Source organism: Crocodylus siamensis, chromosome 1 (genome assembly GCF_052110815.1).
Source record: "Crocodylus siamensis isolate JL-2025a chromosome 1, ASM5211081v1, whole genome shotgun sequence".
Taxonomy (NCBI): domain Eukaryota; kingdom Metazoa; phylum Chordata; order Crocodylia; family Crocodylidae; genus Crocodylus; species Crocodylus siamensis.
The window spans coordinates 119,462,615-119,490,213 of NC_143395.1; the positions used below are offsets into that span (position 1 = coordinate 119,462,615).

The following is a 27,599-nucleotide window of genomic DNA, read 5'->3' on the forward strand; positions in this document are numbered from 1 at the left end:
TGAATCGGCTACTGAAACTTCACACAGCCCTAGTAATTACCATGCTTAATTAATCGAGTCTGCTCTGACACACTCTAATTACAGTGTGTCAGAGGAGCCTTGATGCATGTGTGTAGGTACCTCAAGCGTTTAAAGCAGATATAGCTGGCTGCTGCCTCCTGCAGTAAGTGGCCCATTCTGGAGGTAGGTCAAGGTTGAAGGAGAAGGGCCTTATTATATTCCTGTTCTAACACAAACGCGGTATTATTAAGACAAGGCCAATCTGTAACTAAACCACTAAGCTAAGAGTTTCATCCATTTCCACTTCACCTCTGCTTGCCTAGCTAATTATGACAATCTCTAAGGAGTAGGCACCGTATTCCTTCTACCTTGTTTACATTCAAAATAAACTAACACATATAAAAAACAAAAACAAACAAAACCAACCTCCCTCCCTGCCACCCCAAAGGAAAAAACAAGTTCAGGGATGTCTACCTGTCATCTACTTGTCCTTGTTCTATGAGGCGTTGCCCATCAGCAATGATTGAATGTAAAATCTGCTGGCGACTGAACATCTCTGCCTGGAACAGCTATTTGAAACAGAGACACAACAGTAAAAACAAGATCCTACATTTCAGGGCCTTTATCTCTACCTATCTACACTGATAACATGAATTTTCAGTTCTCATTTAAGCTCCTTACCGTTGAATCCTGCAGCAAACAAATTCAATGAGAGTGTTGATATCAACTTCAATGGGAGGAAGAGTAAACATGCTAATTTTTTTTATTATTCTTGTGACTGTGTGTGTGTATAAACCATAAACTCATTTTCAGGATCTATAACCCGCATTTCAGACCATACCATAAGAACCAAAAGTTTCAGCAGAAACTACATTTAGACTTCTTTGGCGCAAGCATGTAATTGACAGCATATTTTAAACACAAGCTAGATGCACGTAGTATCTTTATGTCAAATCCATCATGTCACTTATGTGAATCTAGTTATGATGGATTTATACCACTATATGATTACTTAATATACTTTTCAAAAAAACTCAAATACAAGAGACAAGGGATCACCTTTTGAAAGTGCCTAAGTGATGCAGGGAGCTAAATCCTATTCCCAAAAATGAATGAAGTGCTTCTAATTAGGGCTTCTGATGCTAACTCAAAAGTACTTAAGTCACTTTTTGCCTAGAGAAAAATAATGCCACGTGATTTCCTTGGGGTTTCACAAAGCTTATGTAGGTATCTGAGGCAGAGAGGGGTTTCTCACTTAATCATCTGATTAGCGCAAAAACAGCCGTGCAAGCCAGTGAATTTCAGAAAGATCATGAATAAATTGATGCAATCACAGAATTCCTACCAGTTCAGTCTTAGCCTAACAGGGTAGGAGTAGAAAAGAGTGGCTGGGATGGTCCATGGGAATAGTGGGATTTAAGAGATTGTTGTGAATAAATGTGCAATTTATAGATTTAAAAAAAAGTTAAAATTAAGAAATATTCCTGTAAAAGAAAGGTTACTTACCTTTTAAGTAATGACATGACTTTGTGATGTGCTGTGCCTGTGTGCTTGTGGGTATGCTATCGCCCTATGAATTTGAGACTAGAGATTTTGCCAGAACTGCCCATGTGAATTGCACATGTGGCTTAGCTATCCTTGTGCATTAAACAGAGGATATATAGAGTGGGGTAATAACAATGATCATTCCACCTCCTCTATTTCCACAGGGTCCAACATTTTGTAGAAGATGAATTTGAAGCAGAAAGGAAAAGCAGAGTGAAAGTGTCAGAATGATCACAGTGACGCAACATTTCAATTACCGAACTGGTAACTAACTTTTCCCTTTTGTCTTCGAACATTTGTACCCATGTGAATTCTATTATGGGAGATTATGAAGCAGTACATGAGTTAGATGGTTAGTGCTTGGAGGCCTATAGAGGAACTGGTAATAGGACTGTCCTGCCAAAAGAGGTGTCCAGTATAGATGCTTGCATTTCATAGATTTCATAGGCATTAGGGCTGGAAGGGACCTCGGGAGATCATCGAGTCCAGCCCCCTGCCCAAAGGGCAGGAGGTCAGCTGGGGTCATAGGATCCCAGCAAGATAAGCATCCAATTTACTCTTGAAGGTGTTCAATGTAGGTGCTTGAACCACCTCCACTGGCAGACTGTTCCAGCCATTGGGGGCTCGGACAGTAAAGAAATTCTTCCTTATGTCCAGCCTGAAACGGTCTTGCAGGAGTTTGTGACTGTTCGACCTCGTCATCCCTTGGGGCGCTCTAGTGAACAAACGTTCCCCCAGATCCTGGTGGTCACCCCTGATAAACTTATAGGTGGCCATCAGATCACCCCTGGGCCTACGCTTTTCCAGGCTAAGAGTCCCATGGCTCTCAGTCTGTCATCGTAAGATCTGTTTTTCTGACCTCTGATCATGCGCGTGGCTCTCCTCTGGACTCTCTCAAGCTTCTCCACGTCCTTTTTGAATTGTAGAGCCCAAAACTGGACACAGTACTCCAGCTGTGGCCTCACCAAGGCCGAGTACAAGGGGAGAATGACGTCCCAGGATTTGCCTGAGAAGCATCTATGGATGCAAGCCAGTGTTTTGGTCACTTTACTAGCCGCAGCATCGCATTGCAGGCTCATGTTCATCTTGTGGTCAATGATGACCCCCAAGTCTCTTTCTTCTGTAGTGCTAACCAACGTAGCACTGCCGAGCCTATAAGGGTGCTGCAGGTTTTTCCTCCCAAGGTAGAGAACCTTGCATTTTTCGGTGTTAAACACCATGAGGTTCTCATCTGCCCATTTGCTGAGCTTGTCCAGGTCAGCCTTTAATGTATAGCTTCTGGAAAAAAGAATGACTGGAAACCCAATCACTGCTCTGCAGGTATTTTTAAGGCAGCTTGGGCTGTAATACAATTACCTGTGGTATGAGTCAGATTACTAGAAAGGCCAAGACAAAACTGGATATAGTTTGAGATCCAGCTTGACAGCATTCATGGGAATTGCATCACCTCCTACTCACTTGGCAGAATAATCTAGGGAACAGCCTGAAGGATTTAATATTGGGTAAATAAAAAGGGTAAAGGCCTTATTAATATCTAAGGAATGGAGAATATATGCAGTAGATCTCTGGGACAAACACCAGTAATGAAATAATATGAAATGTGTTAATGTGTCATTTCGAAACTGCTTTGGTCAAGTGCAGGGTGCTGCACCTGGGGAGAGGGAACCAGAATTATGGTTATAGGTTAGGGGCTGACCCTCTCGGCAGCACAGAGGCAGAGAGGGATCTTGGAGTCAGGACTGACTCCAGGATAAACATGAGTTGCCAATGCAACGAAGCAATAGGCAGAGCCAACCGCACCCTGTCCTGCATCAACAGGGGCATCACTAACAGGTCCAGAGAGGTCTTGCTCCCCCTCTATGCGGCACTGGTCAGGCCACAGCTGGAGTACTGTGTCCAGTTCTGGGCGCCACACTTGAAGAGGGACATGGGGAACCTGGAGAAGGTCCAAAGAAGGCCACTCCTATGGTTAGGGGCCTCCGTGGCCAGCCCTATGAGAAGAGGCTGAGGGACCTGAATCTCTTCAGTCTCTGCAAGAGGAGACTGAGGGGGGATCTTGTGGCTGCCTACAACCTTATCAGGGGCCAGCAGCAGGGACTTGGGGAACATCTGTTCACCAGGGCCCCCCTTGGAGTCACCAGGAACAATGGCCACAAGCTGAGAGAGGATAGGTTTAGGTTAGATATCAGAAGAACTACTTCACGGTAAGGGTGGCCAGAGCCACCCAGAGAATGGGCTTCCCAGAGAGGTGGTGCTCTCACCTTCCCTGGAGATGTTCAAGAGGAGACTGGATAGGCACCTGGCTGGGTTTTTATGACCCCTGCCACCCCCAGTGCTCCTTCCTGCCCATGGCAGGGGGTTGGACTAGATGATCTGTCTAGGTCCCTTCCAACTCATTGATTCTATGATTGGTGAAAAATTTTGGGCTTATTTAACAGGGTCTTGTTGTGATGAAAAAATATAGAAATGGTTAGATATAATATGAAACTCCTGACTCCCCTACCATGGCAGAACAGTTATGATGTCTTCTTATGGCTCTAGAAGTGTTTGTTTGCACCTCCCTTTACACACATGCCAAAGACTGGACCCATTTAACCAGCTGTAAATAACCTGGTCATTCTAACTTGTTTTTCAAGAGAGAGAGATATGATGCTAGACATACTCCTTTGCATGCTGTTGGGAAACTGATGGGTCTTACCCATGCTAGCCCATTGGGCTACTAGGCTCAAGTGGATTTTTGACCTTTTTGATTCTCAGTAGTTACAGAGATCACCATTTTCAGGATAAAGTAAAATATTGCTCAGCAGAGTACATTTGTTGTAACTTGCCTCATGTGCCCTCTGCTGCTCCAAAAGACTCTGGTAGTTTCCTGAAATCTCTGCAGCCAGCTTCTGCTCAGTCTGAATCAGGAAATCCATCCAAGTCTCACATTTCTCTAAGAAGGTCTGGTGATGCAGCAAGAAAGACTGTAGCTTACTGAAAAGATGAAAGATTGATTCAGTAAGGTCTCCAATCCCACACACCCAAACAAAAAGCTGAAGTGGTTTCTTGGAGAGCTATTTAACAGATCTAATTAAAACTCATGTGCTGCTTTATCTTTGAAAAAATATTTTTACAGAAGTGCACACAAAACACACATGTGTACATCTGCTTTCCTATTTATTTAATCTATATGTAAAGAAGTAGTGCCGATTTTCCCACTGTAAATGTTACCTTGTGTTCAAAAGCACCGTCACGTTCCTTTTAGTGCCATTCCCTCTACAAAGCAGCTTCTGTGCTCAATGTAGAGGGACAAGCTCATGGTTTCTTTATAAAAAGGGGGTCCTAGTTATCTCAAAGGAAAGTAGCTTTTGTTAATGAAATATCTGTAACATAAGTTTCATTTGCATTAAACTACCATTTCCAGCTAAAGATGACTAACCCAGAATAATATATGGCCCTCTAGCTGCTCCCACCTGAATCGCTCTGTGGTTTGCGAGGAGATAACAGACCAGCGCCTGTTCAAATTCTGCATCCTTTTGATTTCTTTATCATTCAGAGGTAGTCTGTAACCCAGCTCATTCAGATGGTCTAAATCTGGTGCCATACTGCTGAACTTTAACATCTGGCTCTGCAACAAGTGACAAAGAATGCATTAACTATGCAAAAAATTCAGTAATGATGATGCTGTAACCTGGAAAATTATGCAATAGCTCCAAGCCAAAAAATACTGGAACAGCCTGGATTGCCACTTTTTGGTAAATGTTCTGTGTTACCAGGCAGACTAGGTCCTAGTCTCAAAGGCTCCAGTCCAGCAAACCACTTAATCACATGCTTAAATAAGCATGAGGAATTGTTCATGTTTTAAGTAGTTAAATATTAACTTATATATTTTGCCAGACTTGGGATTTACACATCTGAGTTGCCAAAGGAGGGCACTTCAAAGGGCATCTCCGCACTGAAAAAAAACATGGTTTTATCTCAGGTTGGTTAACATGAAATGCTGGGTTAGCGAACCCAAATGGAAAGGTCTTTTAAAATTCATGTTTGCAGTTAAACCATGCCCAAAAGTTATGCTCTTATCGTGCAAGAGGTATCATTTCATACTGATCAGTGCATCCATGATGGAGAACAGTTTTGTAAGCTAATTTTGGTGAAAGGAAAATGAAGGGGGCAAAAAGAGAGAAAAACAGGTTGTGGTGGTGAGAGAACCTGAGGAAGAAATAAATAATCAAACCATTAAAACTACAATATATTACAGGTTATACTGTATAATTAATAGTGTATATATATATATAAACACACAGTGATTTTAATTAAGGTATCTGATACCTTAAAATAATACATGGAATGACATAACATACGTTTAAAAAAGTGCAATACTTAATGAGGTAGAACCAGGCCTAAAGTAGGAATCTGAACCCAACAAAAATAACCTGGAGAAGTTTGGATCTACCCCAAAATGTATACTTTAAGTACATTTTCCAGAGGGGTTCTATTACACAGCATCGTAGTATAGTATGTGCATTCGGCATCAATCTTTGAGATCTCAGAATTCATTTTGGATTAAGATGTGCAATATGTCACTGATTCGGGGATCACTAATGTGTTTTATATATCTATTGAAATATTCTCCTCAGGAATTTTAACATAAAGGATATTAAAAAAATCCTGGTAGACCAATATTTTCTTGCCATATGCTGCTCAAATATGGAATGCCCTAAAACATATACCACACAATATCCAATACAAGTTTAATAGGTTGGAACTTCAAATGTTTGGTGATTCAGTCTGGGTAACCATCCAAAATTTTGGATACCTGAAGTCAATCTTATCTGAACCCCTTCTCTGAAAAATCTATATGGAAAAAATCATGGGCTGCCTGGTACTTACTGGTTCCAGGCTCCTGTTACTATAAGAGGAAACTAACCTGTTACTGTAAGAGGAAACTAGCAGACTGATTTAAATCAAGGAGGGCTGGCAGCTAGGAAGCTGGCTAACCGCTAATGAGCTGACTGTCCACAAATAGACTGCTAGTTACACAGAGGTCAATCCCAGGAGGGAAACTCACCCATGGAGTGGAGACAGGGTAGCAAACTGTGCCAAGGCAGACAGGGAGGCAGCTAAGAAGCAAAGGGCTGCAGACAGTGAAGCTAAGCCCTACCAGGCAGAGCAGACAGGTCATCAGGCACAAGAAAGGGAACACACCTGTGAGTGCCTGCAGTCACATAACAGGATAGGGCAGGACAAAGGAGGCACATAAAGCCAGTGCCTGAGCTCAGTCAGGCAGTCTGGCCCAGCAAGATGCAGGGGAACTAGCTCCTGGTCTGGAAGGCTACAGGAGAGTACCCAGATGACTCCTGTGCTGCCATGGTGGTGCAAGTAAGGCGCTGAAGTGTTGCCAGGGCGGAAGGGAAACTTGTTATAGAGCCCATAGGCTTGGAGTCTTTCAGTTATAGCTGGGATGCTTGGTTTCTGTTTTGGATTTTAGACTGGCGGCTTGGTTTGGGACTACTGGGGAGGAGGAGGAGGCTGTAACAGTGCCTAAGTGGCATGCAATTGCTTTCAGCCTTGCCAGGGATTAGGCAAGATACAGACAGGTAGTAACCAGGAAGAAAGTTGCAACTGAGAGAGAGAGAGAGAGACAGAGAGAGAGAGAGAGAGAGAGACAGAGAGAGAGAGAGAGAGAGAGATACTGGAATCTAGCCTGAGCAGAGCAGAGACAAGGCCCAGAGAGTGCAGAAGGCTTAGGCCACAGTAAGAAGGATACAGACAATCAGGCTTAAGCCAAGAGGGGCTAAAGTCTGGAGAGGGGCTGAAGGCTAGGGCAGACAGAAAACAGACCAGGGCCAGTGGCCCAGAGAACAGAAAGCCATTCTGGGACCAGGGGCTCAGCAGCTAAGGTTATTAGTTGATTGACAGATAGGGCTATCAGACCCAGTAGATGATTTATGGTAACAGCTATAAGGCATGGGCATTAGGGCTGTGTGAATGTCTGGTCTCTGATTTGATTCAGGGGAGATTTGGCCCAGTTTGGTGGGTGAATCTCCGAATCTGAATCAAATCAGGAGACCCTTTAATCTCTCCAAATTGAATTGAAACCCTCCGAAGAGAGAGATTTGGTGATTTGGACATAGACACAGCTTTAAATGTTTTTTCTACACACCTCTAGGTAGCAGGGGCTTGTGAATGCTGTGATGGTGGGGCGCATGGAGCATCCCACAGAAGCATGGGGGGCTTCCCAGTGTGCTCGGCAGGAGACCCGAAAGTGAACCAGAAGCACTTCTGGTCCACTTCTTGGTCCACCAGGGAGCGTCCTGAGGGCCCCTCCACACCCTCCTGGCTTGGCGACTCGGGCCTCCTGGGTCAGAAGGGGCACCTGGGGTCTCCCTGCAGCCAGTCGCTGAGCTAGGGGAGTGCAGGGGGCCCCCCCAGCATGCTCCCTGGCAGACCCAGAAGTGGACCGGAAGTCCACTGCAGCCTTCTAGAGCAGGAGCTTCAAGATTTGCCACCAAGCACATGGAGGGCCCCCCTCGCACTCCTATGGGATGCTCCATCACAGGGGTCACAAGCCATGCTGGTACCTCAAGATATGTAGAAAAAACTTTAAAAGCTGTGTCTAAGGCCAAATCTTTGATTCTCCAAATCAGCATCAAATCTTCAGATTTGGATTTGGCCGAATCGAATCAGGGACAGTGATCCAAATCAACGAATCGAATCACTTCCCCCGATTTGGGCCAAATCTGAATCCCAATGGAAGAGGGCCTGCTTCACACACCCCTAATGGGCACGGCTACAGGGGAGGTTGGAAAACAGAAAATTAGCCCTTAAGGCATAGTCTGTTGGTGTAGAAGGGATTGCTTGGGGATCTCTGGGCAGCCTCCCTTTTCCAAGTTAAATATTTACAGCAAGGTGTGGTAGGTGGGAAGAAGGCTGTTGGGACCCAGAAAGCCAGAGTGAAGTAGGAGTGGCATAACCAGCAGGTGGTGTCATGGCCACCCCTGGGGCCTGGCACCTGTTATACCTGGTATTTCAGCTTTTGTGTTTCCCGTGCCAGGTTCAAACCAGGGAATTGCATAGGTGTAGTAAAATGTAGAGTACAAAGCAAGTAAAGAAAATCACCGACCTTTTCTAAACTCTTTGGCTCAAATACTATTTTAGAACAGTTTTATTCCAGCCAGTTTACCTATCCATATCATCTTTGCATAGAGATACAATGAAGAAATGTAAGGCTAGATCGTCAGAATTAATTTTAGTTTTTCTGTCTTGTGAATACGAGCTTTTCACACCTTTAATGTTAACTGAACATACATTTGCATCTTATGCATATATCATATTGACTTGAATCCAAGATGAGTTTTTCCCCCATTCAACATGGGGGGAAAACCTGCTCTTGGATTCAAGTACAAGGTGAAGAGGAGGAGGTCAGGTGGCTGCTGTGGTTCCAACTCTGGCTCTGAGCCCAAGTTGGGGCCAGAGGCAGAGCTGCAGCAATCGCCTGCCCCTCTCCCCTGATGGCCTGCTCTCTGATGCTTAAGGTCAGGCATAGCTCCAACTCTGGCTCCAGAGACTGCAGGGGGAAGGGAACAGGCAACAGGAGCACTACCGGGGGCAGCAGGGGCACAGGCTGCAGAGGGTACAAATGGCAGGGTTGGCCTGCTCCCCTACACCCACTTTCCCTACTGCGGTGCTGGGGAGGATGAATTTAAGATGACCCTCCAATACTTAGATTCCATACATGAAAAATTATTACAAATTTTAACATTTTCCCTACATAAAATCTAATTCTTGGGAAGTTGTTTTAAATTCAAAGTCATCTTGGATTTCGTTAAATACCATTATATCATGTTATAAATTAATCAACCTAGCACTATAATGTAATGCAATACTGTCAATATTAGTCACTCACTTTGAGATCATCCATCCTGTTCTGAATTGTGGAGAGGTCTGATGAATGAGTAGGGTCCTGTCCTTTCAACACTTCTTCAGCTTCTGTTACCCAGGCCTCCAGAGCTTCCAGACTCTTGGCAAATGTCTCGTAGTCCAGGATGCCAGTCTTCAGTACAAAAGAACCCAGTGTTTAAAAGCCTACATCTGATTGTATAAATATCATGTAGCTAGCCATCACTCACTCAGTCACTAATTCCCATTCTGATGTTCACAAACTCCTGCAATACTGCTTCTCAATGGTAGCAACGTGACAGTTGTTTGTTTTTGTTTTGTTCTTTTATAGTGGAGTTAGTATTTGGTAATGCTGATGGTAGTGTGGTACTTTCATGGTAAAGTCTGAATTATTTCTGAAAGTTCAATTTTGGGGTTTTTTGCTACACATAGGAAAAAACTGGCCATGAGAAACAATTATAACATTTGCTTTTAAAGTACTCATTCAATAAAGCACCCAAGCACATGCTTAAGTACTTTGATCAAAATGGCCAAAGGTATATATTTAATTCTCAGGGATTTTATAAGTCAGTCAGCTGAGTTAGAAGTTCAAGGAAGTTACAAATAGTTATTAAAAAAATAGGGGTGGTTTCCAGGGTTTTCAAGAGCCTCTGACTTATAAATAGCATTGTTTAATATTTTAAACTTTGTGCAACTGTTGATTTTAATACAATTACATGCATAGGCTCATTTAAAAAGAACAAAATATATTACTAATAATTTACTGGTGTAAGGACCAAATAAGAGAGCTGCAATTAAAATTATTTCAAGACATCAGTGACACTGAATATTCTACTTAAGATGTGCTTGTAACAAAAATAAATATTGGTTGCAGTTACATTTCAGATGGTTACAAAATCTTCTATGATATTAGTTTTTATTTTTGCTTGATCTTTAAAAAATACGTATGAGCGCTTTCTAGGCATGTTCAATTCCTTTGGTTATACCACTAAGTCATCTGAACAGATGACTGCTTTAGGTTTTCTGTGTTATGGCTACGAATCCTGACTTTTAGTCAATAGTGGCCCTGAATATTTTCCATGCCATTGAAAATTGATTGAAGAACCCAGACACTTTATTGATTCCTTTACAGATTTGAAAAGTGGGATTGCAGCTTAACTCTTTTTTTCTTTCCAAAGCAATGGTAAAAGCTCTTATGGACTTAAATGTGAGGAGTTGTTAACAACTGGGAGGAAGGATCATTTTTGGATGTTTTATTGGTACCTAATAGCTTACCTGCTTGTTATGTCTACAATTACTACGAATTTTCTAGATTCCCATAGAAACATTCAGCACTTTTCATGGCTGTCTTTTCCTTTTCCATTACCTGATTACCTCCCCAGTTTCTTTCAAGGAGTTTGAGTACGTTTACTTCTCCCTCCTTTGACTGCATGCTACACATAGTACATTAATGCCTATGAATTGCTGTTGTGTATACAGCATAGATTTCTTTTGGTACTCTTTTGTGCATGTTTGCCTAGTGCACATTTTTGCAGATAGAGTGATACTGTCAGCACCAAGGAATATGAACAAATTATTTGTACCTGAAGTATAGCCTGTTGCTTGCCAAGAGCCTGTTCTAAGGCTGACAAGTTTTGACTCAGAGAAAGGTGATCAGACTGGATGGCTGCTGCTGCAGAAGTCTCCACTTGTTTTTTAAGCTGGTCTCCCAAGTCATGGAGAACTGAGAGAGAATCTTGTGCTGTCCTCAGGCCTTTGAGCAGGTCCTACAGTAAGACATAAGCAAACACAAACTTGAAAATCACCTGTTTTAAAAAAGTTAACAGCTGAGGTTGAGAAGAAAGGGGGCCTAAACACTTGACATGGAATTCACGGGAATAAAAAGAATGATTACACTTAAACATAGTTAGTACTATACTCCACTGTAGAAACCTCTTGCAACTCTTACCTGGCTTAAATTAGTGTGGAAAACAATTTAAAGGGAAGAATGTGATGAAATGCATATGTTCAAAAGCCCGGGAATGAGCTGATTAGACAGATGATTAGCTATCTTTAAGTAAGTTTTGAGAACTGAAGATGAGTTGATGTAGCATCTTTTCTAGTAGTAGAGATGTTTAGTAATCTGTTCAAATCTGAGAAAATCCCCTATTATTGCTGAGCTAATCCACTAGTAAAACATACCAAAGAGATTTTACTCCCTTATTTTTCATGGAAAAATTCTACAAGGCAAAAGGATTTAATATCAGTGCAGGAAAAGAGAATGCTGCTTTTCTGGTTAGAAGTTTCTTATGGCAGCAAATGACTGAAGCGTATGAGTGCAATTTTAGGTAGCAATTTTTGTTTCCTGTAAATTGTTAATGAACATTGAACTGACTGAAAAAAGAAAGAGCTTACTTAGAAACAGGCATACAATTGACTAGGAGAACTAAATATGGAAAAAAAAGTTTAAGTTGAGGAGAAAATGTAAGGCTTTGCTTTGACATGTGAATAATTTGGTGAAGGGGCAGAATCTTAAGACTGCAACAATACATATGGTTCCCTTTCACATGGAGGAAAAGGTTGGATGGAGCAGAAACTTTGGACTCGTCTCTTCTTTTTTGCCTCAAAAAAACCTGACAGCTTTGAGTAGATGGGCAAGGTCAAAGCCTGGTCCTATGATACTCATGTGATGATGCCCATAGAAGTCTATGGGACCACTTGTATGAGTAAGGGTCACGTGGATAAGCAGAGACTGTATGATTGGACCTAAAGATAATTAATCTGTTTTCACTGTGGTGTTAAGGCACAAATAGAAAAAAATAACGAAGAGAAGGATGAGGAACAAAGTGAGAGGATGCATGTAAAAATCTAAGGAGCTCAATATGACTGACTTAGTACCCTGTGATCAAGAAGGTCAGAACAGATCATTTTGGCATGGTGTCTCAGAGTGCTTTGGTTAGCAGATCTACAGCCCACACTTACATATCCGAGGGATTCTTCAATGAACAAAAAATACTATACTTACATACAAGTGCTGAAAACAAATATTGAAGAAGCTCGAGTAGATTGGTCAATATCAGAAACTCCAATGCAATTTTAGACAATAGAATAAAAAGAAAATACTGAACTACTCAACATACATTGCAATCCTGAATCCAAACAGTGACTTCATCATCAGCTATATCCTTGTTAGTGGCTTTCTTCAGCAGGTCATTGGTCTGGTCCTCATACTGCTGGACTTTTGAAGAGCACTTGCTGCAATGGTCTTTGTATTTCTGCCAAAGTTGAAGCAGAGCCTTACTGGAGTGCAGTTGCTCTGCAATTTCTTCCAGAAGGTTGTTCCACCTGGTAGAAAAATCAAATGGATTGTCAAATCGTGCGAGTTAACAGAACTACAGGGGAGTAACCATTGCATACTCTTTGCAGGCTTATGAGAGGAATAAGTTGTCTACTACTCTGACAAATAATGGTGTGCAAGAGGTCACTAACGTAAGTTATACAAACTAATCTGGTTTTAAGCGGTCATATCATCTTTTTTTTTTTTTTTTTTTTTTTAAAGTAAAGGGTGGCACAATTCTTCTAGAGCAACTGAAACAAAAGACAAAACCTGAAGAACGTATATTCTAGGCCTGTTCAAATTTCCATTTTGCTTCAGAAGGGTAGTTCATCTTGTCCAAGAAGTGGCCGATGTGAGATACAACAGAAGAAGAATGAAGAAATCCAACAGTAGGCAGATGTCGGATGATTTAACTCTCAGGAGAGTCTCCTCCTAACAACTAACAGTACACCCAAGTACAGTATTTATGTCCCCTATTTAATCCCCTTTTTAAGACTGGATAGCCAGATATGTACTATGATTATCTATATAGAAAGGTTCAGAAAGGAACTGGATATGTTAAAGTCCTAGAAGCAGTGAATTATACAGTCTAAATCTCAGACTGGAAAAAAAAATGTCCTAGCTTCTTTTTCAACTCACTGGGCGCATCTACACAAGATGCTAACAGTGCAGTAGCCTAATAATACTGCATAGTAGTGCATCACAGCACAAACAGTGCTAATATGCTACTGCACAGCAGCATCACTTAAGAGGTGTTAGCTGGAGCTACTGTGAAGTAACTCCACTTACTGCATATTTATTTAGTACTTCATTATATAAGTACTAAATTAAATGTGCAGTAACCATTGCACATTAATGAATGTGTAGATGCCCCCACCATCGTCTTATTGTGGTACTAAGCCAGTAAAAACAGAAATTCCCTGCCCTATGGCTTTCATTACTCTTTCAAATCCCTGCTCTAAGGACAACAATCTCCATTTAATTTTTTATCACTCCTGTTTGGAACCTAGAAATTTTGCAGTACTCTCTTTGAGACAGGATAATCCATACTGCCCACAGTATTCTAGATATATTCAAGAATGAAGCACTAATCTATACAAGCTTATTTGAAGCAATGCCCAAGTCCCTTTGCTAGGTCAATACATTTAATTGAGAATGTATTAAAGTAGATTTATGTGTTCATGAGCTCAATTTTTAGTACCCCCCTGTGAGGCATAATTTATGTTACTGAGCAACACAACAGCAAATTAAATACAAAATAATGTAGGCCCTTATGAATTCCATAAAGTCTGATCTAGACTTTAACAATCAACATGTTTTTATGTATTTAAAAATAAATTAGAACCACATTTAAAGATTTTATTTTAAATAAATAAAGATGTGTAAGATGAGCCAAAACCTATTTAAAATTATAGTTGGTACACCACTAGCTTTTAACTTAGAATTTCAGGGTCCTATTGATGTGAAGCAAGGTTGCTCTGAGGTGCTGTAAATGCAGTGTATTAGAGCAGACTCAATTAATTGGAAATTACCACACTCCAGCAGCCTCCACTGTCACGTGTATCAGTGTTGCTGAAAATTGGTGGCAGGGTGCTTTACACTACAGCTTGTTTGATGACTTAAGTGCTTCACTGCCATTTTTGAGTGTGGGGACAGCGATATGCATGACATTTGGGTGCCTTTAATTAGTGTGGCTTGCTAATTAAAGTTTCTCTCCCCTCACCCCCATCCTAGAGCATCCTTACTATTCAACCCAGAAGCAGTTTTCATACCTCATGTTGACATCTTTCAGAGTATCAGTAAGTACTTCTGTTACTGGTGGATGACATTCTTTTAATAACTGGTTGGTCAGTGAGCCAAATTTCTGTAAGCTGTTCTCTTGCTTTTCCAACTCATCCTGCAGGCTCTGTATAAAAAAAACAAGAAAAAGAAAATGAAAGCACGGTAACCTACACTGTAAGAACTTCACATTAGAAAATGTTTTAAACAAGAAGACATTCTTGAGTAGCATCGTCAATCAAAAGATTGCAGTACGTGCTAGTACACTAGAAAGAGAAAGCTGACTGCAGGCCAAGTACTGAACTACGAAAACTTTCTATAAAGTTAAAGAAAGGAGGGGGGAGCGAGAAAGAGAGAGAGAGAGAGAGACAAGGAAGAATAATTTATGGAACCTAACAGCAGGAGCAATACAAAACAAAGTAGAATTTTTTTAGCAACACAAAAAAATGCATGTTTGTTAAAATGGTTTTCCCTTTAGGCATTCTTTACTATTTTATTTAGACTGAGCAGATGTGTAAGCTGCTCAGAGGATCTCAAACTTTTTAACAGTGGAGTTAACATCTTAACAAAGTCAGAGCATACCTGACAGCATCCGTGCTTACCCTTGGATATATACAGCTATGGTAACCGCTTACTTAAGGCTGGATTATAAGCAAGGGGCACTACACCCTGGGAAGGAAACTGGGAGATTTCACATAATCTCCCTCCTACTCTATGGAGGGAGTAAACTATATTCTCTACAATTTGTGGGGGAGGAAAGGAGGCTGGGCTCTGGCTCTGCACAGTCATTCCACATTTATAGATTCATTTTTTCTAGTAGTAATATACTTCTAGAAATTAGAACTGCTTTGAAATTTAAGAGAATATTTTGATTAACAAATATTTCATTCAAATGCTGCTGTTTTTTGTATCTAGGACCAACTGTATTAGAAACTTATACTAAGATGTTTGTTAAGATCATAAGGTTTTAACTTAGCAGCATATATGAGTCTCCATATTTTAAGGGTCAAAACTGGTAGTCAGCTACATTGACAAGTCAGCACAGAGAACAGAATTTATCTCCAAATATTTCCTTAAGGATAGCAAGAGGCTTCATTTTCACCTGAAGGTTGTCAACTTGGACTTTCACTGCTTCCATAGAACCTGTGAGGGGATGAAAGCGGGACAAAGAGTATCTGGCTTCCATCAGGTAGCTATTCAGTTCTTCATAGGCCACTTTGTATATGCTCCACTGATCAAGAACAGACTGCAACAATATCTTCAGTTGGCTAACCTGGTGGCGGGGGAGGAAAAAACCCAAATGGTAAACATGAAATGTGTGAGAAGCATTTACTATTTGTTTAAATTATTCCTTTTATTTGCTTGTGAATTAAAAAAAAGTTAAAGCACACTCCAGCACTGGTGCTTTTTGTTCTTTGGTCAAACAAATTTCATGTGAAACCTTTCCACATAGCAGTTTAGGCCAAGACTTTCAGGTGTGATTAATATTTTGGGTATCTCAGTTTTGGTTGCAGAACTTGGCATATCTTAATGCAGCCTGATTTTCAGATAGTGGATGCTTGGCATTTAGTGCTCAGTTCACAAAGGTATTGGGGTCCATTGAACATAATGGGGCTCTTAGTCTGTAAACCACATGGATTTGTCCCTATTAATTATGCACACATGGAATGCAATTTATAAATAAACTGGAAAAATATTTTTTCAAAAGATAAAGCTGATTTGGGATTGAGCCAGTATACAGCACAGTGGGGAACCTGAACTGGAATTTCTCTGAAGTTTTTGCTTTGTTCTCTAAAATCTTGGCTTTTGTGCTTTTAATTAATTTTAGTTTTTATGGCTGAGGAGTAAACTTCATAACTGTGAACATAGTGTTACCTGTGTAGAAGCAGCTGACTGAGTCTGTAGAGAGCTTGGAACATCTGAGAGGTGTGAACTGCCCCATTAATCTTAGTAAGGTATTAACCCACATGCCTATTATTTTATTCCTCACAGAATCATAGAAGGGATTTTCGGAAGGTATCTAATCCAGCCACCCTCTCAAAATGAGATCATCCCCATCCCCAGACAAAAAAAATGTCTAACTTGCACTTAAAAACTTCCAGTGACAGATTCTGCAACCTCTACCATCTGTTTCTGTGTTTAATTACTCCCAAAATTCAAAAATTCTTCCTAATATGCATTCTATATCACCATTGTTGCAATTTAAGTCCATTACTTGCTATCTTGTCCCTACTGGGCATAGAGAATTAAGAGGATGTTGATCAATATAAAACACATACTTTTATTTTTTGATGACTATTAACAAGTCACCTTTAAGTGTTTTCTTCTCAAAACTAATTATTCCTGCTTCTACCAATCTGCCCTCACAGGTCATGTTTTTTAGACCTCTAATCATTTTTCTCTCTTGTGTACGCTTTTCAATTTGTGCTTGCCTTCCTTGAAGTACAGTGCCTAAAACTGGACAAAATACTCCAAGCTGAGGCCTTACTAGTGCTACTTAGAGTGTAAGAATTCTCCCTGTATGTTGCATACAGCATTCCTGTTAATGTATTCCAGTATGTTCTTAGATTTTTTTTTGCAATAATATTACATTGGTAACTTGTATTGAGTTTATAGTCCACCACAAACTCCAGATCCTTTTCTGCAATACATACACAATATATATGCATAGTGCCAATGTGTTCCCCATCACAAAGTAACCAAGGCCAAACAGCAGAATCAATGGCCCATGCTCCATATAAGGGGATTGAAGCTAAGAGTGAAGATCAGAGAGCAGCATAGTTTTTACTTTGAACATCTGCACAATCCACTTAGTGGTGCCTCATTTTGGCAGGCCACATGGATCGGGATTGCTTTGTGAGGTGAGCATATACAAGCAGCAATATCAGGGGCTCAAGGCTAATTCCCAGCTGTGGTCCAGCACTAGCTTCAATCAAATAGTGTACCTACTGCCTGGTGTGCTAGCCTCTGTAGTTGTGTGTGAAGGAGCTCTGAGACTGATTCCTGGGAATGGCTCCCAAGTCATTCATTACCAGCAATCCCTTGATCCAAGGATGATGGGTCTTGAAGTGACTTAAGAGTCCAATCCTTGAGCCACAGATCTGTCCACAGAAGTTGCAAGTATTTCTGCAGGGAGAGTAGGCCTTAGGCTTAGATTTCTCTCCTTTTCCTTTCTCTGCTCGCTCTTCTTCAAGGGCAAGGCATCTTACCTTGAAGTGGGCTGCCATTTGCTTGAGGTGCGGTGCCACTGAAGTCAGGTGAGTTCCTTCCGCTTCTTGATGTTGGCATCTCCTTTCCTGAGGTATGTCTTCAAAGTATCCTTGTAGTACTGAAACAAAATCCTGAAGGAGGTGCTAGTACACTGGATCCTGTGCTGGATCCCCTCAATTTTCACTTTCCAAGAGAAGTGGTTACTGAGGTAAAGGAATTCCTCAACTACCTCTATGGTCTTTCCCTTGGTGGTAATTTGAGGACCGGGGGTTGGGGGTCACATTCACGGCCTGGATTAGGCTGAAAGAACACTTTAGCTTAGTCATTGCTGAGAGAGAGTCCAAAGATTGGTAAGCTTCTTTGAAGAGGTGCAGCCCAGTTTGGAGGTTTTCCTTAGAGCGCACAAGGATGGTGAAGTCCTCACCGACGTATTGTCAAGGATGATTGTTTTAAATACTTCAGTCTCTAAGCAAAAACATCCCAGGATGAACAGCCCTCAATACATTTGGTATTCAATGTCGACTCTAAAAGGGAGGCAGTCCTTAACGAAAACTAAAGATGAAGGTCAAAAAAACTAGAGAACAGATTTGGGCTGGTGATCTATCCTTGCCGCGCACCAGTTCAGATGACAAATGAATCTGTCTATGATACACTACAAAGAACAATGGCAGTCATCTGGTCATGGAGAAGCCTTAGGACCTTTAGGGCATCCAAATCAGGCCAATACTTTCCACATGGCTTTGCAATTGGTGGAGACAAAGGCCTCAGTGAGGTCAATAAAGGCCAAATACAGGTCCTGATGTTGTTCCTGACACTTGGACCTGGTAGGCAACAAAGATCATGTCAATTGCCTTGTGGGTTAGTCTGAAACCACACTGAGATTCCAGCAGGACTTCCTCAGCAAGAGACAGAAGACATTCATAGGAGGATGTGGGCAAGGATTTTCCCTGCTATGGAAAGAAGGGCAATACCTTGATAGTTGTGACCCACAGACTTATCTCCTTTCCTGAAGATAGTCACAATGTTGGCATTGCTCAGGTCTCCAAGGATCTCCTCATTGTTCTAAACTCAAAGAATAAATTCATGGTGTCTTAATACCAGCTCCTTGCTGCCAGCCTTGAAAATTTCAGCAGGAATGCCACCTAGTCCACTAGCCTTGCTGTTCTTGGTTTTCTCGATGGCACACCAGAGTTCTTTTACTGGAGGAGAGTTGCCAAGGGATTTCCTTTCAGGGTGTTGGGGGACAGCCTCAGTGGTGGTATCCATCAACATCAACTCATGGTTGAGGTGTGTGCCTCAGAGTGCTATTTCCATTTAGCTTGGATAGATTCATTGTCTTTGAGGAGCACTGAACCATCATGTGATTGCACAAAAGTAGGACCATGGGACCACAGATGGTTTTCACTGCTTGGAAGAAACTTCTTTTCCCAGGTATTTAAGAAACTTCTACCCAGCCAAATGTACGTTGCCTGCAGGACTCAGGATAGGGAATATGCACTGTTCCTTGATCCTGATGATTAGAGGTCTCTTGACCCTTGCTTTTGGTCCTGGTCTCCAGACAACCTGCACCCCAGGCTGCATATAAAACTTGTCTAGTCCCAGCCTTAGCAATCCTTGTCCAGGAATGGGACCCTAGTCAGAAAGGTAGGCTGCTTACTCCCCAGTCTCCTGATGGCCATCCCTGTTTCCCATTGTCCCTCACTGTTCACATACTGGCTGTAGCTCTATTTATAGGCTTGATGGCTATAGTATATATATTGACTTTATAAATAGGGAATTGTAAATGGCAGTATGCTGAAACTTATCCTTTGAGAACCAAGAAGTGCTTTGAAGACAACAACACATAAAGCACTTAATACCTCTGTGAAATAAGAAATATTACATCTATTCTACATAGGTGTAATCACATGAAAGATGGGACTGATACCAATCAGGCTTCTGATACATTTATTCCCACAAAGAAGATATTTCCTTGCATTATGGCAAGTGGATTGTGCATGAAGAGGGTTAGAAAGCATATATTACTCCTCAGTGAGCTAAACCACATTCTCTTACCATATGATCCAAATTGGCCCAGGAATGGTTCAGTTCTTGCAAGGTACTCATGACAGTAGCACAGACTTCTTCCTTCTTTTTCTGGATTAAGGCCAGCCCACTCTGTTCAACTTTTTCTACCTCTTTTTCCTTTCCTTTAATCAACTCTTCTAACTCCTGAAAGAAAAATACATTTACATTTTGTAAAGATGGATAATACTTCCAGATCAGATGAAGTTCCACAACTCCCACAGCTTCTACAACATTAAGAATGGGAAGAGAACATTTGAATGTTTGTGATTTCCTTAAGTAAAATATAATCAGCAATTTTTATTGAATATTTTCTGTGTACTTGAAAGAAAAAAACCTGAATTTTAACAGAGTCCATGCTCCTATCAACATTACTATTTGTTTTCACAGAAGTGCCCCAAATCATTTAAAGCTAAACGTTAAATATAAAACTCCTGTTTCCCAAAAAGCAGTGTTTCCTTGTTTTTACTTTATTTTAAAGACATTTTATGTATTTTTCAATTGGTCACTGGGAACCCTAAGTTATTATTAAAAAGGGATTGCAGAGGCTCTACTGAATAATCTTCTCTGGTTGTAGGAAGCCTAGAGCACTTTAGTTTCTAACTGTGATAAACTGGAGGATCAAATGTGCAAGGACCAAGAAGGCAACAGCTCTCTTTACATGCTCCTGAGCATTTCTGAGAAGCAAGGCCTAACAGAATGGTGGAGCAATAGTAACCCTTTCACACCTACCCTGTTTGGAAGTAGCGCCCTGAGGAAGTCGTTGGGGAAGGCCTGGACTTTTGTCCTCTGTATTCCTTAATGAATCTTAGGTTCTAAGGCTGTACTCCCTATTCCTTCTATAGTGCCCAAGCCAGAGACTAATCAGGCAGAAACTGTACAAACTTAAACCTTGCTCCTTCTGTTCCTTTCTTTTCCCAAGTAGATTTTTCCTTTACGGGGATGTCCAAAGCATTACAAAATGTGACAATGTTGTAAATTTTCATCAGACAAAACAATATTCTTTATTTATTAGATGGTAAAGTTAATATTCAGGACCAAAGTCTGCCCTTTCTTGATAGCAACAGGGTTTCCCAATCAGAATTTAATCCTCAATTTGCTTGCCTATAACATATGCAAACAAAAGCACATTCTAAGTTTTGAGTGAGAAGAGGTTCAGTCCATTGTTTATTTTGAGTCATTTTACGTATGTTGCTCTGTTTCTTTTGCTTTTAACTTTTGTGTAATCCTTTCCATTTTTCCTATATCTTTGTTTTTTAAATTTTACACTATCTGTTTTAGCAATTAAACGTATAAATCAGTTTGGTCATGGCATCAATGCATTTGACATGTTTTTTATTTATTAAATTCAGCATGCCTACATATTACCCCCTAAATTTCATAGTCAATATTATGTGAATAGGGAGATACAAAATACAAAAGAAGCATCATAATCCTCCACCCATACTCCCTGAGAGTAACTTTCATGATTTCCGTCAAAGGGAATTTAAGGCCAACTCAAATTTGTGGTTTAGTATCAAGGAGGCTGTAAGTCATTCAAATCTGGAAATATGAAGTCCATTTCTAGATCATAAACCTGAAATAAAACTTGCATTATTTAACATCTATGACATGAAAGCAATTTACTGTCAACTTTTTAGCAAGGCAAATTAAGCTTTTTTTTTTAAACCAACTGATTTTAATATTACAAAATATGAGTCAGTCCACATGTGGCTGTTCCAAAAAGAAGGTGTGCATATAATTACAACTGGCAAAGCATCAGCACCAGGAATTCACAGAACCAGAAATATTTGCAAAGAACACAGAGCTGTTTATTCTGTTCATCTGATAACTCCATTAAAGAGCCATTCCTGCTCTTCCATGATGAAAAAAGGTTGCCCGTAACTATTTAAGTCATCCTAGATCACGATTAGCACTAGTTAATACCTAACTGCAGCTTTTGTGTTCATTTAACTACATACCTGATGATGTCTGGCAGCCTGATAAAGTTATTTTTTAAACAATTTATTTTCCTAACGATCAAAGCCTTGCTATTCGGGCAGTGACTTCCCAGTGTACTTGCTGACATCTCTGACCTACAGGAGCTACAAATGCAATAAAATAGATCTAGTGTTGGACCTCAGCCATGTTCCAAAGATTGCCAGCTATGTTAAATTACACATGGTGGTTCCATTGTACAGGTTATTTACTTTATTGTGCTGAAATAATAAAATCATTTGAACTGAAGCCACAAGTTTAATTCAGTTTCAATTTTTGTTGAGAGAAAATCATAAAAATCATCGGGCATGGCTGGGCATATCAGCCATCTGCATTCAGAGAAACAGAGGAGGATTTACTACAAGAGTGCTGGAAAGATTTTTTAATAAATTAAGATAGCAAATATTGCAAAATAAAAAATACCAGGTTTTTAGCACTTATAAACATGAAGATCATCTGGAGACCTAAATAATATAAGGTCATCATTTTTCCATCCATGAAATAGTTGGGAGACAGAATAGAAGAGGAAAAAAAACCCCATGGCAATAGGTGTAAATGACTCTTTACAAGTCCAGAATACTGAGTATCAGAGAAAGTGACTACATTTCTAGGGGCCTTGAGCTCACAGAGTTGGAATTTTGCACCATTTCACATGCACTTGCTGCATTTACCTGGCTGAACCAAATTAGTCTGAAAACATTGGGACCCTGCCAGCACACCTGTGCTCTACTTGGAAGTCCAGATCCAATCTAACTGTTGATCCCTCACACAGGCTCTACGGGCCTGTATTTTATTTTCACTACTCCAAAAAGGGCAAACCATTCCTTGAAGTTTTACATTCTTAGTACCAGGTTGTCTTTATTGAGCTGCAGGGACCTGATTATAGCACACTGATTCAAGATGACTTGTTCAAGTCAGGGCTGTACAAGCACCTGAGTTTTAGGTCATTGGAGGGTTAGCTATAGCCAGGTTTTATTCTGCCCCACTTCTTTCCCCTCACATATCACTCATATCCTCCTTTCCCTTATGCCAAGGACAAGATGGGTTAAATTTAGGGGGATCCATCTCCATCAACTTTCCATCACCAAAGAGTTTCTTAGCACATGGGGAGTTTTGTACCAGCTGCCTCTTGTTGGTATTAGACCACTTTTGTTACTTACGTGTACAGACCTACCTAATTCACAGGGGCTGCTCCCTGATTTTGCAGGGAGAACACAGGCCCGGGCAACCATTAGATGGGTGGAGTGCAATGGGTCCCCCTGATCAGCCAAGTGGCTCCAGTGGCCCCACCCCTTACCGCTGACTGGCTGTGTGGGCTGCCTGTCATCTGACCCCACCCCTCACCACTGATTAACTGCAAGGGCTGTCTGACATGCAGCCCTTCCCTTCACCGTGACTTGGTGGAGAAGGATGGGGCCACATGACAGGGAGCTCTTGTAGCCGATCAGCAGTGAGGAGCAGGGGCAGCAGCCATCTTGCCTGCAGCCCTTCAAGCGGGTAGCACCCCCTTCCCTTCCCTGTTGAGCTGCCACAATGCACTGAGGACTTTCTTTTCCATAATTTTCCCTCCCCTCCCCACCCCACAGATTCTGTGTGCATTGCCCAGATTTCATGGACAATACCAGATTTTGCAGAATCCGTGAAACTGTGAATTTAGTAGGTCCCTACTTGTGTGGCACATTTTGCCTTTAGTTGTAATTTAGCTTGTGGAATGTTTGAATTTGTTCTTTTTGTGTTGGGAAGCAACACAAAAAGGCCAAATGTATTTTAGCATATTTTCTTTAGCATGTTGAATAAAGGGAGAGTGTTGGAAAAATTGGAAAGTGATGGCATAGGTGGCAGCAAACTTCTTTAATAGTCAAATGCACTATTCATAAGAGTGAAATCCAGGAATGTAACCTACCAGAAACAAGAATATAGCCATTTTACTCCCAGTAATTCAGCATGCCATGATGTGTCCCTGCTTTTTGTTAAGCTCATATTTACATAAGCTTACACATCGAGGCATACGCGGCACAATATTATTATTTCTCTTCTTTACATGCTGCACTTTGGCACTGAAAACTTAGTCCTAGACAATTCAAATAAAAAGTTTGCTACTGACTTCAGAAGAGACCTGGATTTTACACCTGGTGTACTAGACCCTAACTTTCTCTGGAGGGGTGAGAATGCAAGGTTTTCAGGGGAAGGCTACCTGACAGTCTTTCAAGGTATTCTGTACTGAAGCTTGGTCTCCAATTTTCTGTTGCTTCTTCAGCTTCCTCTCTTGGGTTTCAAACCAAGTTTTCAGCCCCTGAACATTATTTTCATATTCCATCCAGGATTCCAACAGACCTTCTAACAGCTGGATCTGAAAAAAAATACACTCATGTCTTAAGCAAGTTAACTTTTATTGCTGAGCTAATTTGTTAAAAATCAGTATGGATGAATGCTTGTAGCAAACCCTCCAGGTTTTTCATTTTTTTTTTTTTTTTTTTTACTTAAAAATACATTCCCTTCCCCAAACTTTCTGACTCTTTCTCTGCCCCCTCTATCCCTTATAAGTAGTTATAAGTAGTCATAGACAAGCTAAGTTCTTGTATGCCATTATTGTGGCAAGCCTCTTTTTATACTTAAGTAGTGTTCTTTTATTTTTGTATTGATTTTACTGTTTTATATTGTATTCCTATTATGTTTGTTTTGATTTTTACTGTTTTATATTGATATTGTATGATTTAGGCGTGTTCCTGTAAGTTAACCAAAGTACTGTCAACCCTCCATCTTGTAATGTTAAGTTTCCTTCTTGTAATATTAAGTCTACATTTTGTGTCCCCTGCCTGGGCATACCCTATTGTAACTGTGTTGCAACTATGACTCATACCTACCCCTCCTATGTAAATTGGTTCCTGGGTGAATGAGGATGAATGAGGGTGCTTGAAACATAATGGTAGCAGGCTTAAAAATAGCTCCTGCTCAATGACCGGACCATCAGCTCCACAACTGGACCATCAGTTCAATGACCAGACCACTGCCTTGCATTGACTCTTCCTGAAACCACAGACCTACTCCCAGGACCCAATATTTGAAGGATAAAGACCCTCAGGAAACCAGCAACATCGAAACAAAGAACAGAACAGAAACCAGAAACTCCATTATTGTATTCCACTGGACAATGAGGACACCTGGAACTGCATGACCTCATCTGAACAGGAATGGCCCTTGCCTGGGCATGTCCTGCCTACTGGAGTCACAGGTAGCCCACCCCTATAAAAGGGGTGGAAGCATGTGACCTTCTTGGGGATGCCCTCTCCACCCAAACCTGCACTATGCCATACCACCTATCCACCCAGAGGCCCTGCTGGCGACCTGCCTCTGGACAACACCTGACTGGAGAAGACTTCAACTGGCCATCTAGGATCAACTCACAGCCTGGATAGGTAGCTATCACCCACCTTCTTCCCCCAAACAAGGGACTTGAGCTCTGTCTCTCCACACCTTGACTTCAATCCCTCCATTAAGCCTTTCCTCTCCTGCTACCATTGTGCGAGTGTCTGGGAGAGTTTGTGTGGGAGAGTGTGTGCGTGTGGGGGGTGGGGGAGAAACGGGAACCAATAACTTTGTGGGCTGTCTAGTGTGTTGCCTGTTTAATAAAACTGCTATTATGGAACCCCAAGTTGGGTTTTGTCCTACTGATCTCCTGGCCCTGCTCCAATTTCTGCTGTCTGCCCCTCTGACCTTCTTCCCATCTCTCTCTCTCTCTCTCTCCCTGGATCTCTGATCTTTTAAACCCTGCCATCTCCCAGCTTCCCCTGCTCTGCCCTCTGCCTCCCAGCTCTCTGCAACCCTGACTTGCCTCCCAGCTTCAGCCCCAGTTCTGCCCTCCGTCTCCCAGCTCCTACCCTCACCATCTCTCAGCTTCTCTCTCTGCCCCCTGCAGCCCTCTGGCTTCTCTGTCTCCTGGCTCTGCCACCTGCAGGCTCCCAGCTTCTTTACCTCCCCACTTCTCTCCCTGCCCCCTGCAGCCGCTGGCTTCTCCATCTTCCAGCTCCTTACCTCCCAGCGTCTTCCTCCTCCAACTCTTACCTCCCAGTTCTTGGTTTTTTCCTCCACCGCCCCTCACCTCACCTCTCTGCTGTTCCTCCTGGCTTCTTTGACCGGCTCGGTTCTCTCTGCTGCCCTGGCTTGATCCCCTGGTTCTGCTCCTTCACCTCCTCTGTCTCCCAGATTTTCCATCACCCCCAAGTAACCCCAGGGCGCCAAGTGACCCCAGCTTCTCCCTAGTGTTAACACACAGCCACCAAAGTGCATGTTTGTGTGTATGTGCATGTGTGTGTGGATCCATACTGTCATATGTGTAACTTGTGTGTGTATGTGTGTATAATTCTGAGTCATGCCCTCCTGCCTAACAAGAGATCCCCAGCATTGATCTGACACATGTCAAGTCAACATGCTGATAATTACCCTCTCAGAATTCAGTGTTTTCATCCATTCAGACTTAAAATACAATATGCAATGAAACTCAGTCTATTCATTCTTTGTTCATTCAGGCTAAGAGGCAAAGAAACAACTCAGTTTCTTTCAGGAACCACGCTACTGATTTGACTCATTGGTGCACAAACGTTGTGGCAACTTAGAAAAAGCTAAGGGAGCTAATTGCTTCAGAAATAAACACTAACATGGAACAGAAGTCTCTTTGCATGAAGACTAACAGAATGAAACAGGTGTGGAATTGGGATCCAATATTATTTTAAGGTAATTTGTGCTAATGTATCTACAATTAGGGGAATCCATAAGTTCTTATCAATTTGTGCTTTTTCTTTTATTTTAAAATAAACTAATTGATTCTTTAGGATAGGGACTGTTTTTCTATCTTATGTTTGTAGAATGCTCAGAAAAGTGGGTCCTGATCTTTAATAGGGCCTCTAGATGCTATTCTAAAACATAAAGAACAAAAATTTATCAGCAAGGAAAAAACTGCTTGAGGACAAATTTAAGTGACATTTTAAAGTTCCACACTGCAGAAATAGAAAGCATTAATTACATTTACTGTTTCTTTCAGAATGAACCTCATGATTATAGAGACCACAGAAGTGTTTGAAATAATGAGAAAATGTGCTAAAAATAAACTGTAGGTATTACTAGAAAGATGATGACATGCCGCCAAGGAGACACGAAGGAATACTGCTGACAAGACATTTGGTTTTACCAGAGGAGGAGTTTACACTACTCAGAACAAGCTACAATACTACCTGCATATTTGTTTATGAATGGGTTGAAGTTGTATTGAGCCACAAGATCTTCCTTACCTTTTCTGTTATCAAGCCTTGCAGGATCTGCCAGCGTCTGTTCATAGCTCCAAGCTGTTCTGCAAAATCTGTCTTGTCACTGCGTTTACTCTCCACATCCTGGGTGCTAATCTGCAGCACTGACTGGTTCACAAAGTCTACTGTCAACTGCTTGCAATTTAAATCAATCTTAAAACCCTTACAAAAAGAGAGGGAAGAAGACTATTGTCATTTTTCACTCACCTGTGCAGATATATATATACTCATTGTAGTTTACTACAACTATATTCAAATGTAGCGGAAATATTATTCAGATTTTAGCAACTAAAAAAAATAGCTCCACTATTCCCTATCTACAAAGGACACTGTATTAAACAAAAATGTTTTGGATAAATGTGCATTTTTAACTTTGAGAGCAAAAAAATGCCCAAAACAAAACAGTGAATTAGTTCTCTCTTGTCTTGGTAATCATAGTTTTGAAGTCTCATCAGGTTTTTCTTGATCTTAGACACCACTTATTTCTATCCTTCCTATCTAATGTTTTTCTACTGCAGCAGAAAAGT

General features: G+C 41.2%; 1 protein-coding gene across 1 annotated transcript in view; it reads right to left on the reverse strand.

The window, feature by feature from the left end:
• Positions 1 to 27,599, reverse strand: part of SYNE1 (spectrin repeat containing nuclear envelope protein 1) — a 515,591-nt gene that overhangs the window by 67,719 nt on the left and 420,273 nt on the right. The window contains exons 111-121 of the mRNA XM_090041573.1: positions 27,058 to 27,234; positions 23,967 to 24,122; positions 19,787 to 19,942; positions 15,624 to 15,794; positions 14,515 to 14,648; positions 12,546 to 12,750; positions 11,010 to 11,192; positions 9,434 to 9,580; positions 5,001 to 5,155; positions 4,374 to 4,521; positions 475 to 569 (exon numbers count right to left, since the gene is read on the reverse strand). Coding sequence (XP_089897699.1) covers positions 475 to 569; positions 4,374 to 4,521; positions 5,001 to 5,155; positions 9,434 to 9,580; positions 11,010 to 11,192; positions 12,546 to 12,750; positions 14,515 to 14,648; positions 15,624 to 15,794; positions 19,787 to 19,942; positions 23,967 to 24,122; positions 27,058 to 27,234 — 1,727 coding nt within the window. The remainder of the gene's footprint in view (positions 1 to 474; positions 570 to 4,373; positions 4,522 to 5,000; positions 5,156 to 9,433; positions 9,581 to 11,009; positions 11,193 to 12,545; positions 12,751 to 14,514; positions 14,649 to 15,623; positions 15,795 to 19,786; positions 19,943 to 23,966; positions 24,123 to 27,057; positions 27,235 to 27,599) is intronic.